The sequence below is a fragment of the Pagrus pagrus genome (assembly GCF_965226575.1).
Source record: "Pagrus pagrus genome assembly, chromosome: 18".
Taxonomy (NCBI): Eukaryota; Metazoa; Chordata; class Actinopteri; order Spariformes; family Sparidae; genus Pagrus; species Pagrus pagrus.
In genome coordinates this window covers 18,256,062-18,275,247 of record NC_140202.1, presented here as the reverse complement: position 1 = coordinate 18,275,247, position 19,186 = coordinate 18,256,062, and the positions used below count along the sequence as shown (strand labels likewise).

Here is a 19,186-nt window from a genome sequence, read left to right as displayed (position 1 = left end):
CAGGGACACCACAAAACCCTCGGATCAATGGAGGAAAGCAGGGAAGCTGGTAGGGGTTAATTTTTCCCTTTCTGTAGGTAATGACAGGGAGGCGACGCTTGGCTCCTGGCATCGAGGCACAACTTGTGCTGTTCCTATTGTCTCTTCTGCGCCTAATTGGGCCAAATGCAGTTAGTTCCCCCTGGCAGAGGCTGTCGAGGTGGTGATTAATGAAGCCTCCAGTCACGTAACCTGATAAAAAGAAAAGAAAGGGATGGGAGAGGGAAAAAATATCAACCTGCTTTGTGTTCTTCATCCTTTTTCCTTTCTTGTGCTTTTTCACTGCCTTTGTCAATTCGTCGGAACTTCTTTCTCTAAGTAAATAGGTGAAGTAGTTTAAGTTCGCTAAGGTTTATTTTTCTTCAGGGAAGGGAAGGGGGCAGGCCCATTACTGCATAGTGGGAGTAATTAAACCAAAAAAAGAAGAGAAATTGGGGGTTGCACAGCTTGAATCCCAAGTCTCCTTTCTTTAAGTGTGATATCACACATTCTGGGTAAAAAAAAAAATTGGCTGGAGTGTCTGGCCGAGGCGACGGTGTTTGGATTTTGCAGCAGTTTTTCCTGTACAGTCTCCAGAGACGTGTGTCAGGAATCCAGGATCAAGAGGTCACAGGTATTAGCCTCCCAGGATCGTCATGGCCTTTGACTAATTACCTCATTAAGCCGCACTCCAATACTTTCCATGGTCTCCGGGGCTCGGCCTTGTTGCTTGGTGTAAAGGGGACGGAGTGGACACAGAACTCATCCACAGTGACCCGAGTGAACTGACCGCAGCTTGTTGCTGCCTGGTGGGTGGGTCGTGGGAGGGAAATCAATCCTCTGTAAATATATTAGATGCAATTACATCCTGCTGGACTTTGCCTAACACGTTTATGGAAGCATTAGGCAAAGTCTTCCTTTATCAACCTCCCCCCCTGGCCATTAGGACAATGACATGTAATTTTCACGTGTAGGTGCTGTTGGAAAGGTATTGGAAAAAGAGCATGGGGGAGGAGTTACATATCTTACTTTTGATTGCACTCAGGACAAAGTGTTTTTTATTGGTTTTATTAGGTTGATGTCACACTGTGGTTCGTTACCATTTTTATAAAAAGGCCTAATGCAACAGGGCAACCAAGCTTATGAAGAAAATCCTAAACGAACTGTTACTTTAACACCTGGAGTAAAAGATGTAATAATTCAGTTTCACACATCATATTTCAAATTTACAAACATTTAGATGATGCTGTATAAACACTGCTATTCCTTTAATCGCTGATTCATTTAGGCTCAACTACATCTTCATCTGAATAACCATCATTCATATAAATGAATTATTAGAATGGCATTTCAGTTTCTCTCAGACTGATATCCTCATTCTTACCGTTTCATTTCAGTACCTTGTTGCGCGATTATCAGCCGCTGAAATGTTGTTGCGTTATTTCAGGGATTTGATTAATGTTTGTTTTTGCGCATGTTCATTTTGTCTTGAATTACGTAGGAGCCTTAATTCCTCACTGGGAAAAAAAAAAAAAAGCCCAATTACCATAAAACGTATGAATGATAATTGTGGAACAATGTAATGTCAATAGCCTTCTGATTAATCCCTCTGAACACAGCCAAATGGCTGGCACAGTAACTCCATAAGTGATAAGCAATTCCATTTGTTCCTAATTACTAAGAGGCCCATTTTGCCACTGTCATGATGAGATTTCTAAACCTCCTTAACCAGCCAAGGCTTATACATTTATAAAAGCATCTTTTTTTTTTTTTTTTTTTAACCCTCTCTCCCTCTCTCCTTTTGGAAGGTATTCAAGTCTAATTACTCACAAGAGGGCATGTGTGCTTACAATAGCACAAGAGGTGCTTGACAACAAAGTTTATCCCAAACAGCCAGGACTCTAAGTACATTCAGGTACTTTTTGAGAGGAACAGCAATTGTCCTCATGTGAAAATGCATGTGTGTGTGTGCACGTGTCCCCCCTGGTTTCTACGTCTGAGTATGCACACAGCCACCATCATGCCTATGTGTGTTTTTGGGCATATTATAGGAATATCTTTCATGGGGTTTTGGAGCCAATAGAGTAGGTTTGTTTATGGTCATCCATGAAATAGCCTTGGACCTACATGCCATAGGTTCTTCAAACAGCCTGACTTTTTTTCCCCCCCCGCCTTACTCTTTCTTTAAGCAATGGTTTGGGGAGGAGGTCTGGTTACATAGGCTCAAATACAGCATCACACAGTTTTACCTCAGGGCTTCCTCGCTGTCACCCAACAGCACCCTCAAGACCACTATTCTCCTTCTTATCCCAGACCTGAATTCTTCATTTGGTCACACTGCCTGCTCCTGAATAGTCACCTCTGAGGAGATTAACCCTTTCATTAAAAATGCCTGACCAGGGTCAATCTACTGCCTGGCTCTGCAGTCCCTGCTCCTTGCTTTGATCTATCAGCTATGGAGAAATTATTAGCAAACTCTAAGCCGTGCCATGTGATTTGTTTTTGTAAATTTGTAGAAATTATTCATAATCCTATTATGTGGCCAAGGGGCAAACCTGCATAAAATATATGAGGCCTTTGTTATCATGGGGAAGGCAGGAGGAAGAAATGTTGAATGTGGGTGCACTGGAGTTATGGGAAAGCAGACGGGTTTGAGATCTGCCCTAATCTTCTGGACAAGCCCTATGCCTTTGATAACTAACTGCCTCTGCAGCCACTGATTCCACCTGCCTAAAACTAGCATCCATATTTACCCATTTCCTCACTCTATCCCCATCCTAAGTACACTTCTTTTGTTGCAGACAAGGAATAATTGTGACGTTATAAACCACAGTCTCAGCAGCATGCATTATCTAATGTATTGCACATAACCAAGGGGAAGAGGAGAAATCACGATTTTTACACCTCCCATCTCCCTTTCAGGGGCCAATAGTTTGCAGAACAAAAGTCAATGTCTCAGCCCAAATCTCGTCTGACAACGCGTAGCAGCCCGTGCTATTTTGGGCTCTTTGTGGTGCCAATCTCCTATCTCTCCCGTGACATTTTTTCAAAGAAAGAGTAGATTTCCTAGAGACTCTGCCCTTTGCAACTTCCACAGAGTATTCTTGCACATAGAGTAAGGACCCTCCTCCTCACTCTAATGCCGTCGCTCTCCGCAGTGACCTGAGAAAGGGAAAATTAAGACAGCGTATCAGGCTAAGAGCCCTATCTTTAGCTGGTGGAGTGAAAAGACATTATACAGATGCTTAATTCCCAGTTACACATTTGGAATAAAAGGTGCAGAACCTGGGAAAATTTGGTCCAGGAACTATGCTGTGGACAAAAGCTAGAAACATACAAACCATTGTACAGCATCTGATAAGAATCTTTTGCTAAATTGGCAAAATAAAGCATCTTACATCACCGTTTCCAGCTCGTCACGTGTTCAATTTATAATTGTCTCTAAAGTTATTCCCAAAAGCCCGATCTTTAATCATCCTGTGTTCTTTTCGCAATAATTTAGAGCTTACACAAAAACTTGTCTTCATGCTTTTAATGCCCCCTTTTTAGATGGACTGTCTTGCTGGCAGGCCACCAACTTCACATTAATTTGCTGCAGCGTCTGAGTGTACAGGTCTTATCCGGGCCCGCTTTTATTCGGGGTGAAAAGCTGAGTCGTTCTAAATAACGCAGGTCTAATTGGCTATGTTTTGCAGTTAATTTCCATAAAGAGCCTAGGAGACTGTCACCTCAGTTTTGGGAGGACAAGGTGCCGGAGCTGGAGCCATGTACCTCAGCCAGCCGTTAATCAGGAAACACACTTTCGCCTGCTTCGCAAAGGGCAGAGGTCAAGGAGGAGGGGCCGACACCATATCTGCACCAGAACACTGTAAGTGAAGGAGTGTAAATTGCTGTAGAAAAAATGCCCTGTCTCTGAAATTCAGCGAAAATGTATGGTGAGGCTCGGTCCAATAGGGTGTAACTATGGCCCAAGTGTCTCTTTGTGTATGCAGAAAAGTATGACTTGATAAACTTATTTGGCATGATTTCACTTAACAGATATAAAGCAAGTAAATGTAACACAATATTCCATTCCTTCCTTTACTTTCTAGGTTTACATAATCGACACCCTTTCCAATAATAGCATATCCATAAACTTTTAATCATATTGAGGCATTTAAGTGCAAAAATCTTCAAGAAATTGCGTTTTCTACATGAGAATCACAACCTCACCTTTAGTTTTAACCATCTTGCCCGTGGTATTCTATTTGTGCTGTACTGTACCCTAGTTTGGGACCGGACTCTCTCTCCTAATTCGCCGTGCTTGATCCCACAGCTGTGATTTTCCGGCTGCCACTTAGCATCCAGTGGCTCCGGGGGCCATGAATAGAGGTGGTCTCAGCAGAGTCAGGCCCCCTCATTTTATGGCTGCCTGCCTGTGGTCAACAGTCTTCTAGATCACAAGGCACCACAAAAGGAGAGAAAGTCTGAACTCCAGAACCGCAACTTATATATTTATGGAGATATTTAACCATTTGGTGGGATATACGAACTTCCTGTGGCCTGTGCTGTTTCATTAACCTGTCCGTCCTGGGAAGACCATTTCCAAGAGTGGCTGCCAATGAATTAAAGATACAATACTTAATCTGCTTCAACCACGGAGGTCAAAAACTGACCTTCCAGATGTAATCAATACTATCCACTTATAGAAAGCATTGAGGCAGGTAAATACTACATTAAACACGTCCTGGAGGCGCACTTCGCAACTTTATAGCGACACTTAAAACATGCATGAAAACCCACAAAATTTGAGAGCCGTTTCCTTGACACCGCTTCCCCAAAAAAAGGGGACACAGCCCAACTTAACTGGCTTATTTATTCAGTTTAAAGCGACCATATTGGGTCCATGGAACACACTAACCCCCAGTGGTATACTTAAGTGGCTCACAAAGAGATTCAGAGGAGGGTGCTGCCAAGTGCGGCTTTATGGGGACAATTTAACATAATGGTCAAATAAATACTGTTGTAAAAAAACACCTGTGAACAGTGGTGGCAGGTTGAGGCCCATTACTGTATTTTTTGTGTGACAGTTGAGCAGTGTGCAACAGATTCCTTTCCATTTTGCTAAAGCAGACGGGTCGCATTTGGGATTTTATTTGCTGGGTCGGAAATGCGGCGCAAGTACAGCTCAGCGAACCTGGCAGAGTGTTAGGGACGCGACGAGGAATGCAATGATCTGGGAAAATAATGAGAATGTCTACTCTTAGTTCCTCATTATACTTGCTAATCATTCTCATGCACATCACTCTCAAGAGGAAGATCTATCAACTCTTGATTTCTCAGCAAAGTCTCAATTTTAGAATGAACTAAGGAAGAGTGACACCGAGATAATTGTGTGGGGTTTTTTCATTTTGTGAAACATGAATTTGACAACAGGAAAACATGAAGAAGCAACATCACGCCACTGCTGCGTTGCTCTCCACTGGTTCAAAAGTTCAAGCCAAACCCTGTTGAGCAACATTGCGGCAAACACACAAATGCCCCAGTCTAAATTACAAGGTGAATGGTATGTACTAGTGTGAGAACGGTAATTATGCTAACCGTCAGACATAAATTGTGTTTTTACGACTTTACAGGTGGACATGTCTGTCAATTCAAATTCAAAATATTTGGAAGGAATAAATACGCCTTAGAAAGAGTTAAGACTTATGACTGATATTTTCAAAGGTTTTTGTAATCCACAAAGAGATGTCAGATTAAAAAAAAAAAGCAACACTCAGAATTGGTGAGTTCTGCTTAGCACACATAAACAATGGTCAGTGGCACAGGCTCTGATTACTTTGTTTCTGTCAGGTCTTTGGCACTCAGCTCAGTCTCAGGAGGGTCACAGTGATGACTGGTATCTACAAGCTGTCAAAGTAGACCCGAATTATCAACTAAAAGCTGAAATCAATACTGCAAAATCAAAATGGCAATAATGGCTGTCACTAAATATTAGATTTAGCATTAGTACTATATATTTTTTCTTTTCATTTATTGGGTCAAACAGCTGGGCTGCAGGAGATGATGCAGCTAGCTTTTAAAAAGAATGTATTTGACTTAATGGTAACTTCAAAAAAGTTAAGCCTTTAATTCATAAAAAGAGTTCATCAATCATCAATATTTCATCTATTAATGCTTTGTAGATCAGTAATAAGCCATTTATAATTGCATTTTAGTCCATATGTATTGCATCATTTCCAGAAGGTGAGTGTCCGAGGGAGGTGTCTATGATTTGGAACAATTTTAGCGACCAATTAATCATTTAAGTCATTTTTTATAAATCACAAATGCCATAAATTCTCTAGTTCCAGTTTCTCGAATGTGAATATATGCTGACTTTTTAGTGTCCTATAATGGTGAATTTTCTCATTTCTTCTAGTTTTGGACCATTAATCAGACAGAACAAGACATTTAAAGACGGGCTCTGGAGACTTGCATGGAAATGTTTTTCGTACTTGTATGCCATTCTAAAGACTTTGTTAATTGGGAGGATAAATGGCAGAATAAATAATAATAATAATAATAACAATTAGAAGCTAAATAGAAAATAAATCATAAAAAGACTGATGTTTGCATTAACTGAACTGATTGGTCACATCCACGCAGGGCTGTCCTTAACACCGTCATATTACTCATTTATAAGCATTACTGGATTAACCACTCAGAAGGAGATTAGCTCCACCTTTCTTTAACTAAAATCTAAAATTGAAATCTATGCTGAAACACCCTGTATCTCTCAGGTGAACACTGTTATAACGTGACAAAGCGTGCGCTGTGATTCTGCTCTGTAAAAAAATAATAAAACCTTACATAAACGCGACCTTTGACAACAAACCTCACATGTCAGAAGTCGGCAGTATTAAGATGCCATTTAACCGAGCCCTGATTCTTCCTCCTCGTCTCTCTCTCCCACTCCTTCTGCTTGTCATACTTCTCCCACTATGCATCAGAGAGATGACCCCTGCCTCACCCCTGGCACAGGGTGTGAGCTGGGTGTCCCAGTCAGACCTGTCCTGCTGAATGCCTTATGACAGGTTGTTTGTGAAACTCTTGTGTTCTGTTTGTTCCCTCTCCCCTCCCCTGTCCTTGCTGACAGTGTCCCCATTGTGAATCTGAAGGGCCCTGCTTTGTTTTGCCCGCCTCATTGGAGCCAGTGTTGGTCCAAAGCGAGTTCGCACACACCTCTGCTCTTTCTGTTAACTTACCTGCCCAGTACTTAACTTTTATAGGATAGTCTGAGGTGTTTAATGTGCAGTTCATAATTTGTTTAACATGTGCTGACCATTTTAACACCCGCATTATTCTCACAATGACAGCATTTTAGAAGTGGAATGGTCGCGCAATTATAAAATATGTTTGTGCCACTGATTACAGAAAAATCTTACCATCTAATTTCTTTGCAAACACACTAAATATTTGATAGCATATGGTCATCTTTTCTGTAGTTTGGGGGTTTGTGGAATATTTGATCTTTAATATACTGTAGATAAAAATATAGTATGGGTCAGGATTTTTGGCATCCATATGCGCAATTATGGAAATTTGTAATTGCAACATGTTCCCTATGGTCCTTTTTTATATTCACATAAAATCAATGATTTGGGGAAGAAAAAAAGTGAATAAAAATGCAATACAGTCAAATACAGCCTCGTGCCTACATCCAGTCATCTGCCTAATTCCCCCCTTTTCCCTCCTTCCACCCCTCATCTCCTGTTCCTAACATCAGCGGGGAGCGTGGCTAATTTACGAGCGTGGGCAATGCCAACATACTCTCTGAGGAGGGCCCGTTTTAACACCTCCAAATGCTGTAATGCATCCCAGCTGACCTTAATTATAAAAGCATGTGCCTCCCCTGTGCTTCCCCCCACCCCAGTCCACCACCACCCCCCCCATACCCATATATACAATCCACAAGGCCGGGGGTGTGAGCCAGTGTTCTTACCTGCAGAGAACAACACAGCAGCAACCACCATAGCAGCTCAATGTTAATAGTTGCATCCTGAGAGGAAATCAATAAAGCTATAAAGGGTGATATCACAGTGTGTCTGGGCCCCCACGCACACATTCTCCCTCCCTCTCTCCCTCCCTCCCTCAGTGGGACCTGTTTATGAAGGGGTCTGATGGTTGGTGAGAGCAACTGAGAGGTCAGCAGTGTGAGGTTTTGATCCAACAATGAGACGCGCCTCCTTAGGAGCGTGGGGTAAACGGTGGAGTGGGACCCCTGACTCATCTGGGGAAGAGGTGGATCTTTTAGAGGGCTTAAAGCTGCCGTGTGTTGTCAAGGTAGCGGAGCATTAGTGCCTGTAAAGGCCCATCGACGCCGCCTGGTTACGATCAGAGGAGAATCCCAGGAGGTGGAACGGGGCCTTGCTAAACTGCTGATGAACCGAGGGAGATATTTAAAGACCGGCTCTCCGCTCTTCTTCTGTCTGTATTGCAGATTTTTGCCCATAATATTGATATACGCACAGCACGGGGCTCTAGCATCATTGGGCTGATAAACTGCTCACACAATAGATAATCTTTTATGTACCTCCCGTGCACAGCACAAATATTATGACTATTAGTACATTAATTAACTCACTGGCCTGGGGGTCTTCTGCCCAGCCAAGGTTAAGAGCTTCTTTAATTAAAGATCAATACGGTTTTGCAGTATATTTCTACAGCACCAAAGGAGACATGGAGCTCTTTACCGTCCACATGTCAGAATGATATAGAAGTTCACAAGATATGTATAGACAGAGACTCAAAGTGCAAAATGAGACCATTTGCAAGTATAGAACAGTAAGCTGATATATGTCAAACTGCTGAAGTGATGGTGTGAAAGACATTAATACCGTCTTTGTAGATTGAGTTATGCTCGTAGCGATAATGTGCAATCCCCCTTCTGCAGGTCTGAGCTCCAGCCCAAACACACAAACCCATTAAGAGGTAATGGGTGCAGCAACAATGTCCAGCCAATCTTTCAGTCTTTGCTGACATTAGCCTGTCTAACATCACTTACTGATACACCTGCGCACTGTGGGAAGGAGACGAACAGCCACGGTGATGGTCGAGATCAAAGCCAAGACCGTTCTCTCTACTGCCATCCAGGTGTGTACACCTTCGGATTTAGTCCTTGTTTGTAGAAGTAATGATGGCAGGGCCCAGAGAGCACACCTTCACGCTCAAGGCTCCAAAGTTCCCCTCAGATCACCGTAATCCGCCTGGATTATGTCTGACAGGACTGGGATCCTCCTGCTGGTCTGCACCCCTCTCTTTTCCGGAGTGCAGCCCACAAAGGGTGGCTACAGCCAAAACCCTCACCCCCGACCCAAACTGGGTAGGAACCAACATGAATCTGCAGCACGTATCTACAGTGTATTCCTGTTTGAAATTGCACTGTCAAGTAGTTTAGAGGCAAAGAGCATGTGGATATTAGTTTTTTTAGCATCTTGTATTAAATAGCCCGAGCTTAACATTTTACATTTCATTTTATATAGCATGTATACACACTATATCAGTAAACAACAAGAAATCAATCTGCAGCAAAAATGAAATACTGTATGTGCAAGACTTTCATATTAAGAGTATGTTTTGTTTATGTTTAGTTTAAGTATAAATATTAAGGTCAAGCCTAAGGTCAACCAACGATCAAGTTTCTGTAAATATGTCTTGGGCACTGTAATTGATAACTCGCTGGCCCATTTGCAAAATACACTGTAGCTACTTATTCTCACGTGTTGTATGTGATAGGCAAGGCATGAGGGTTGTAACCGAAGAACGACCAACATGATTCTGATTTATTAGTCTGAGGTACCCAGGGGAAGCCACTCACAAACACTCACAACCTATTATGCATGCTCAGTCTCTCCCACACACACACACACACACACACACACACACACACACACACACACACAGTTTAGTACTCTAACAACTCCAGAGGAGATGTGATGGATAAGGAACCCTCCCTTATCAATGCTGGCCTGGCTCTGGCTTAGTCCACCTGGGTCTCTCTGGGCCTGTTGACCAGTCTCTCTACAAAACCTTGTTCCCTCTCCCTCCCACCACCACCCACACCCCTTTGCCACACAAGACTAAGACAGGTTAAACAGTTAAACACCAGCAAATCCAGCACTGCCCTGTGGGAAATTTGCTTCTAATCCCTAACTTATAGGCACAGAATCAAAGCCAAAAAGCCGGAGCAACAAATCTGATCCTCCCCCTAACAATCTCAGGCCTCTTGGGAGGGCAGGGAGAAGCTCCACAGACAAGGCTGAGATGGATAAATACCTAAATGATGAGACAGTCTGGGGACAGGGGAGTAGTGTCTGGCTATGGCCGTTCACCTCCAATTTGGCATCCGCGCAATGAAAGGCAATTGGGCGTCAGCCCCCACACAGCAGCCAGTCCTTATTATTATATGTTGAAGTGTGGCTTGGGCAATGATTAATGACAGTGTCAGCGCGAAAACAAAGCACAGCGCAAGTTATCTCCAATCCACCTGCTCCTGTGGCCCGATTGGAAGAGAATGGAAAAGAGTGCAGGCAGCACAGGGCTTGATAATGGGAAAGAGAAGAGGGGAGAGAATGGAAAGGAGAAAGAAGAGAGGAGGAGGAGGAGGAGGAGAGGGGGTGGGGTGGGATGGAGGGTATCGTGAAGGGGACTTACTGACCATAGCAAGGTGACAATAACTTCCGAGAGGCAAACCACGGACACATGCGTACATACACATAAAGGAATTTACAAAAACCAATGCTAAAGTCTGTGCACTGTATGCTAAAAATTCCATCTTACATTCAAGATCAAAATAATTCCCAACAACCCCACAGGGATTTATTCTTTGCATCTTTAAGATAACCAAATGCCAACTTGCAGGTAGTTTCCATGTGAGGTGTGAACATGCAGCTTGTGGCTTGCCTCGGTGATTGATTTGACAGACAGAGTGGACTTTCATAGCGTCTGTGTTTGTTACATCCAGGCCCACTGTCCCCTGCTGTATTGGTGTTGACATTTATGAGACATGTCGGAGGGGGCCTGCTAGACCTCACTAATGAGAGAGCTGACGCTGACAGCGGGTAGCACAGCCTGACACTGCCATCCAGAGGCTACTCTTGGTAAAGCAGATTTGGTATGGTGGCCAATTACTATGTTTATACTTATTCCACTTCTGTGATTCTTTGACGGTGTATTAAATTGCGATGCTTACAGATTATCAGAGAACCTGCACTTAAACCGAGCTTGAAGAGAAAAAAAAAACACAATGAGCCAACAATTAACTTCTGACGTCCTCAGTGACGGGCCAGTGACACACCGGTTATTGTGCGTATGGGCTCTCAGGTGTGTTCACAAGTGTGATTTGCCTTAATTGTGACAGTTGGACAGTGTGCCAACCTCAGAAGCAGTACTCCAAGTCAGGTCACTGTGTGATAGCAAGTCACAGGCACCACAGGAACTGTAAGAGGACATTGGCTGTAGAGCAGAGCTGGCCTAGATAATGTCACGATATGGCACAGTATTTTATTAATGCACGCAACTCAGCCCTGAGTCGAGACAGTCCTTACTCGCCCCTGTAGTCGCATAGAAGGGAAAACTGCAATTAGTAACCTGCTCACATACAGCGAGCCCGTAGTATGACCAAAGGGATTAGGGCACTGTCTGATATCCGTCCCTTTCAACAAAGAATGAATGGAAGACACAGTCATCCTTTCCACACATTTTAAGCCCCATCGCATGACAATGTCTGATCCTCTCTGACAGTGAAAAATGACAAAAACAAAACATTCTCTGAAACTACCAATTACACCTCCAAAACCACACAATAATATACAACCACAGCAAAAAAAAAGCAACTCCGAATAAGAAGGAAGATGTGAAAAATACAGATCTCAGCACCCGCTCTGTTTGCACTGTCCTGAAAAGCTGCAGAAAAAACACTAAGTCTCATTTTGGCCCATGTGAGGACCGAGAGACTCTCTCCATTAAAACCAGGAAATGAAAGTGCACCACCCCTGGCTTCACTAATAAATGTCTCTGCACTTTCCAAAGAACCCCTTGCTGGATATATTATATACACCCTGGCCATCCTAAGTCTGACACCCCCCTCAAGTAGTACACCAAAAACTGTTTCGTCCGAAATAAGCCAAATAAAATGTGACTGAAAGAGCTCGTGTACATGCATAATCCCTTACACTATCACTCTTTTTTGCTGCTTGAATATCTACGTCGATAAATTATTCCCTGGGTTAGATTTACGTGACAAAACTTGCAGAAATGAAACCGCAGCTCCACGACTAGACTGATCTAAAGCTGAGTTATAGGCCTTAAGATTACAAGTAAGGTGTACCCAATGGAGCACAGAGCCTGCTGATTTTAAGGTCAGAGGTCATCCATACTCGCTATGACCTTAACTAAATAGCTGCCAAATACATGTGTAGGAAATGCCTTTGTCAAATTTAGTCATACATCAGCAGTACCTGAAAGGGGCGCCAGAATTACAATGGGCTCCCACACATTATTACTCCCTCACTACATTTTTTTTTTTGTCATGCAGCCTTGCTGTGCCAGCTATATGTATATGCTGTACCTACTGTATACAAGACTTTTCTGGCCTTTCAACCCATCAGGACCTGTCACAAGGTCTTGACCAGGTATAAGACACAACAGCAGGCTGGGTGTAGGGCGCCCCACACGAAAAGGCTCGACATTTCTAAACATCAGGAAAACCGAGGTTTCTCTGTAAACAACCTGTCAATCATTTCCATTAAAAATGTTTTGTCATTTTTTGTGAACACTTGTTTTGAGACTTCTCCAACTGTATGCTTTATTTGACAGTTCCAATCATGTAACAATGCATCTTTCAGCTGCAGATGTGGCAAGGGTGTCTTCCCTGTGTAGTTTTCCCGTAGCAGTGTAATCTGTGGAGGAAACAGTAGTGTTTTTTAATGAGAAGCCATGCTCTCCTCTTCTTCATAACAGCTCCTGTCTGTCTGCAGCGCGGTGCAGCACAGCACAGCATGCTCCACTGAAATGTGGTCTGTCTATGTGGGATTGCCGGGGCCCCTTTGAAGTACTGAGCTGCGGCTGTTTCCTTTGTGTGTAACAACGCAAAAAATCAAACCTAAAACCAAAACACCCATAAGAATACCTGAAAGGGGTACAATATAAAGTGCCATATGTATATGATGCTTTACACATCTCTTCTTTGTTTCATCCCCTCCCCTCTGCCATGATTATGCATGTCTTCTGTGAAGAGCTGCACTGCGTCTGGAGAGCCCCTTGAATGGAAACTGTGAGGTACAGAGAGGCACATTAAAATCCTCTAAAGCTCTCAAACGAACAACCTAGGGACAAAACATGAATTCCATGCGGTTTCTCCCCTTGTAGTGGTGCAGCTCAGACAAGCTCACATTTAGCACTGGCTGCCATCTCAGACAGTTGGTCCAGTGGGATGTGTAGCTATGTGTTTATCAGAGGGTGAACTTCCTCTAATAATGTGGCACGTTTTCCCTTGTTCTCTCCCCCGCCTCCCCCCTCCCTCTCCCCATCTCCTCTTAGACTATAGTTGAAGGTGAAACACCCGAGTTCAGAGAGCAAGAGGAGCAGCCGCCGCCTGAGTCACACAAAGCTCTGCTCTTTGGGAGCTCAGGGGTTTTGTCCCCGTGTAGACGCTGTGGCATACTTACTGTAGCGAGAATGCATGAATATATGGTTTATATGATTGTGGCCTACATACCGTGTTTGGCAACTCGACTACAGAATACCATATTGATAACCTGGAAATCACCTTGATTATTTTTACAAGAGAAATGAAGTAATTAGTGATAAAACAACAATCTAATTAATTTAACCTTTGCTCCAGCCCCATTGTTTCCCTTACATTGTCCCATAAGTCTCTTTTCAGATTGATAGACTCTCATGTATATTTTAAAACGTCATCATCTGAATCGTTGTTTTTAAAAAAGGGTTTTCATCCATTTGATTAGCAATTCCTCCCACATAATAGAAGTTAATTTAAGTAATATAACATTATGAAATAACAGGTGCTGCGAGTGTTGTACACTTCTATAAAACCTCATCTCTAATTCATAGCTCATTCACACTTGCAATGCAATCTACATTATTGCTCCTCCACCGCTCTTGTTTGATCACGCACTAAGTAAAATATATCAGCTCTACATTAACAAAGAAAATGTTGTAAACACTGAACAAACTATAAAACAACGCTCTGTTACCCAAACTGTGATCTTTAGGGGATAAGACTCAACAACAGTGCAATTCTATCCACTATGAATGGCGCTCTCTAGTGGACACTTTGCATCACTACCACAATAGTACTAAAAGGCATTCAAAGGCATTTTTCCTTTTTTGTTGTCAAACTGAATTTCAAGAACCAACTGTGGTTATTGTGGTCTTTATGACCTAATGAAGCCGGATGATGACGAACGTCTTCAAGACAGCAGCAAGTCCAGATTCTTTGATTTACTACTTGGGTCCTCACATAAACGTGCAGGTTCTTTGACAAATACCACCCATCTAAACACTGTTGCGGACCAAGAACACCGGACATTGGACATTGCACCCCGCCAGACCACAAAAAACACTCAGGAATGGGTGAAGGAACATGACACAAAGCTTAAAGTGCCAATCCGACTCTAAAACTCCTCAGATCTCAATCTGATCGAGCATCCGTGGGATGCAGTCAGATCTGTAGAGGCCCCAACTCACAACCCAATGCATTTTCATTACATTTTGATCATATCATTTTTTATATGCAGAAGGCATGTGATGTCCCACGCTCATGTTTTAAACAACTGCCAGCCTCTGCCAGCTTTAATTTTGGAAGATTCAGAATTAAACAAAAGTAAGTGCTCAGTGCGAAGTTGTAGATCTATCAAGGTATGTCAGCTTGGAGTCTTAATGCCCCAGGGGTAAACAAAACAAGTTTTTGGCCTCAAAAACTCTGTGTCAGTAAACAAATACTTGCCCATACAGAGACGCTATCTTAACAGTGAAGCCAAGCTACTGCCAGCGAAGTTACACATTTGCATATTTTTTTGGCAACCAAACTGTCCATCATAATTTTCAATGAAATCACATCCACTGCTGCTGCAGAAGCTGGGAGATGTCTGACTTAATCCCTCCTACTTGTGATTATATTTTTATTGTTGTGTATAAACTGACAATATGTTTGCTTTATGTCCTGTCAGTGGAAAGCATTGATGAATGCAGCCGTTTTTTTGAAAAATAAGGTGATAGAATCAAAAAAACTAAATCTGTGTAGGCTCCACAGTCCACAGGTGATTCCAGCCACTGCAACAATATTTGTACTTCAACATCGTCAATAGGTCAGATGATGAGGTAACAAGTTTTTCAATTGTCCCTCAATTTGGAGGGCCTGCAGCCACACAGAGGCGTTTTCAATTATGGGCTATTTAGGACGCTGCTCAGGGCGAAGTTGGGTGGAACTGTGAAAGGAATTGCATGATCTCACAAGAGCTGCAAATGTTAAGTTGATTAATGGATTTGTTGATCAAAATAATAGATGATAGAAAACTATTCTGACATTGTATTAATCCTTTTTTTTTAAGCAAAATTGCTGCACATTCTTTAGTTGCAGTGTCTCCAATGTGAGCATTTGCTGTTTTTAATAACCAGCTGTTACCAAGGACCTTTTATAGACCAAACAACTAATCAGTCTGCAGATAAATTAATAGAAGAAACGATTGTTAGTCGCAGCCCCAGATGTCACCAATAGAGTTGTTCACCCACAAGTAAATACCACAAAACAAGCAAAATAAGTCAAAATAACCATTTGGTTGCACTATGGTTGTGGAGGGGATTAAATAGTCTCTTCCATAGGCTGCTTTTCACACAATCGATATTAAAAAGTGGTAACTGTGATTAAAATCTTTGTGAAGTTTGCCATTAAACTGCATTAAAAGGCATACCGCCTTATTATTACGATAATATTAAGAGTATTACGATATACAAAGTTATTTAGAAATTCCAAAGGTGTGATTTTCAATACCGTCAAAAATACAGCCACTCCTCTTTCTATGAAACTGATGGGGAGATGCTGTATTGAGGAGATTTATTGTAGTGCACACCACAAGCCAACAGAGGTCAGTCTCTACTATTGGAACAGAAAGCTGAGCTGAGAAAGATGGCTACTGTTAGTGGTGGGGTAATGCTACAAAACTAGTAAAAAAAAATGCATCTGCCCCTGTTGGGGGTCACTGATCATCCAGCAATAATCTACGGAAGAAGGGGGCTTATTTTCTATCTATTCATTATTCTATGAGCCATAAAAACTCAGCAAGACTGGTCTAAGTAGGCTACTTGACATATTGTAGGCTAGACAATGCAATGACAATGCAATATAGAAATTGTTTCTAAATTACTAAGTAACTTAAGGTTTGGACAGTTTGAACCGACTTGGTGCGGCTGCAGATGGACTTCTGATATGTAAGGAAGGGGAGGATATCACACTAATAGACAGGAATACAAAGAAAGCTGAGGTTAATCAAACATTAGACATTAAACTCCCATAAGTTCAGGTGCTCTGGTGGGATGAGCTCATGGCGTCAGGTCTCTCTTACATTTTCTCCAAACCTGTACCAGGTTACAGGGCCTTCTCTCACTCAAACAAGTCTTAAAATAGAGTGCTCTGTAACTGGTCAGAGCTTTTGCGCAAATAACATCTGGTCAAAGTGCATTTAAGCTCCCTCTGATAAGCAATTACGAAAGTGTATACTGGTACTCTTATTGTGAAAGGTAAAAATGGAAGGAGTCTGTCTAATGGCCCTGTTTTACTTTCCTGAAGAAAACCAGTGCAACAAACCTATCTAACCACATTTTGTTAGAGCTAACTCACAAAATGTGACCGGCACACAGTCAGACATATCTGACATTGATCGGCTGGTCGCCGGTCATAGCCGTCGTGCCTAAAGCCAGACAACTCCGGTCTTTGGCCAGTCATAGCTCCAGTTTATCTCTGGTTATACAACTAAAAGACTCAGGTGCATTCTGCAGAGTTAGCCACAGTAACCTTGAGCTCAAGCAAAGACAAGAAGTAAACCCGAGGATACTCAGACACAAACATCACACCAGACTCAAAGAGAACAGGCACCATTTAAAAGTCGTTTCTGCACCTCCTCTATAAATACTTCACCTGGTTGCATTTTCTCTAAATCTTTACTGAATATGGTGATAAGTGATTACTCAGCATCTGGCATGATGCTACAAAAGAATTTTCTCCGAGACTCACTCATCAAGCTGACAAAGTAAACTTTGAACAAACAATCATGACACCACAGGGGAAGTTGGGATGTTTTTACCAAGTACTTGTTTGGCATAATTTTGATGCCAGATGTTGATGCGAAGGACACATGTTCTGCCAAGTTACCTCAAACTGACAGAGTTGATGGCGGAATCACAGTTCCTGTATGCGTTTATGTACGTGTGGTTGCATATATGATTATCTGGGGTACACGCCGTTTCTTTCCAAGGGGGTGTGTTAAATGACAGTGACACTCATCCCTTCATGGTGACAGGATGAACACATCACAGTGATCAAAGCACTGGTGACACGCCTTGAGGAGACAGATGTGTGCTTTGCATGTTGGGGTGGGGGTTTGCTATCCAGAAAACAATTTAAAGTTTTCTCACCATCAATAAACATGTGTTTGTCTCTGATAAGATGAGAAATGTAATCTGGTAGATTTGTTTTTTTCTAATGCATTAACTAGGTTACGATCCCCAAAAACACTAAGATACAATATGAAACCTTTTTTTTTTTATTTTCAGAGATTATAGTGCAGAAAAAGATGCTCGGGGTAATTCATGGGTGTTATTAAATAAATTCAAGGCAGAGGAGAAAATGTAAAAAACACAAAGCGGCGGTATAATTAACTACAAGTGAAAGGAATAAAAACGATAAAACAGGCAGAATCACAGAAAAGGAAAGAAAGAGAGAGAGAAAAATAATAATGCAAAAATAAATAAATAAATGACATCAATAAAGGAATCAAGAACAGATTAAAAAAAAGATTATGGGCAGTAAAAGGAATGAAGGACAATAAATGGATTAAAGATGACAAATAAAAGCAGTAAAGGACGGCAAGGAAGACAAAGACATCACATGAGAGGAGATAATAACAGATAAAGGAATAAAAGACAGAAGGATGAAAAAGGATGACTTAAACAAAGGATGAGCAGAAAAGCAGGACTTGCTGTGGTTAATGTGACTTCAGCTAGTCTATCAAACTCACATACTGCCAAGGAAGTGTACACACAAGTCAACACAACAACAGGTGCAATCCACAGCAACTTACCGCCTTAGTATCTTCTTCCTCCATGGCTTGCTGACGACCATTGAAGGACTGACGCCATCCTTTTAGACGAGAAACTGGCTTCTCTGTATTCCAACAAATATCCTTTTTCTCCATCAAACAGTCTCACTCGGTGCATTGTTCAAAAATCCTGAACTTAAGATAGACTGTGACCTATACTGAAAATTAACAGTTGTCCAAAATGTGTACATCACTTACAACACTGAATGATTTATGTGTGCACGAGCGCTACATGGGCACACGTCAATCCACCTGTGTGCCAAATCAGTATTGGAAGGGGTGGGACGGGGTGAGCAGGTGACATGGACGCAGTGTTGCCAGATTCGTCTGATGCTTCCCAGCCCATTTATTGCTTAAAATACAATGCAATACAGATGAATTAATAAACATATCACAATTGTTTCAATATGAGATAATAGTTAAACAACACTTCAAGTGTTCACAGGTGTGCTAGAAAACAAATAGAAGGATACATCATACAATGCAACTATAAAACTATTTTCCATTTCCGTCCTGGAGAGAAACTGAAGGGAATACTCCAAAAACAAAAATAATAGGTTTTATCGAACTTTTGGTTAATTCTGTTCATCCGCCCCAAGCCCATTTTACCCCTCACAGTGCAACCCAAAACCGCCCAATCTGGCATCACTGCACTGAATTTGGATGGTTTTCTAATCTTTTTCAGCCCGTGTAGGTTTGGTCAACTCATTTCAGCAGGTTGTCACATTAAGTTGCACAGAACTGACATCAGCTGCAACTATACTGTCAGACGGACAATTTAAAAAAGAAAAGAAAGACTGGATATATCAAGA

At 42.0% G+C, this 19,186-nt stretch overlaps 1 protein-coding gene across 4 annotated transcripts in view; it reads right to left on the bottom strand.

The window, feature by feature from the left end:
- The window catches only part of meis2a (Meis homeobox 2a), a 178,921-nt gene extending 160,384 nt beyond the window's left edge, over positions 1–18,537 (bottom strand). For 2 of the 4 annotated variants that reach the window (XM_084381821.1, XM_084381822.1), the window contains exon 1: positions 18,357–18,535. In XM_084381821.1, the coding sequence (XP_084237947.1) occupies positions 18,357–18,470 (114 nt within the window). In that variant the 5' untranslated portion in view covers positions 18,471–18,535. Of the gene's footprint in view, positions 1–18,356 lie in introns of all 4 variants that reach the window. The other 2 variants (XM_084381826.1, XM_084381823.1) reach the window with 2 other exon arrangements.
- Positions 18,538–19,186: the final 649 nt, after the last annotated feature.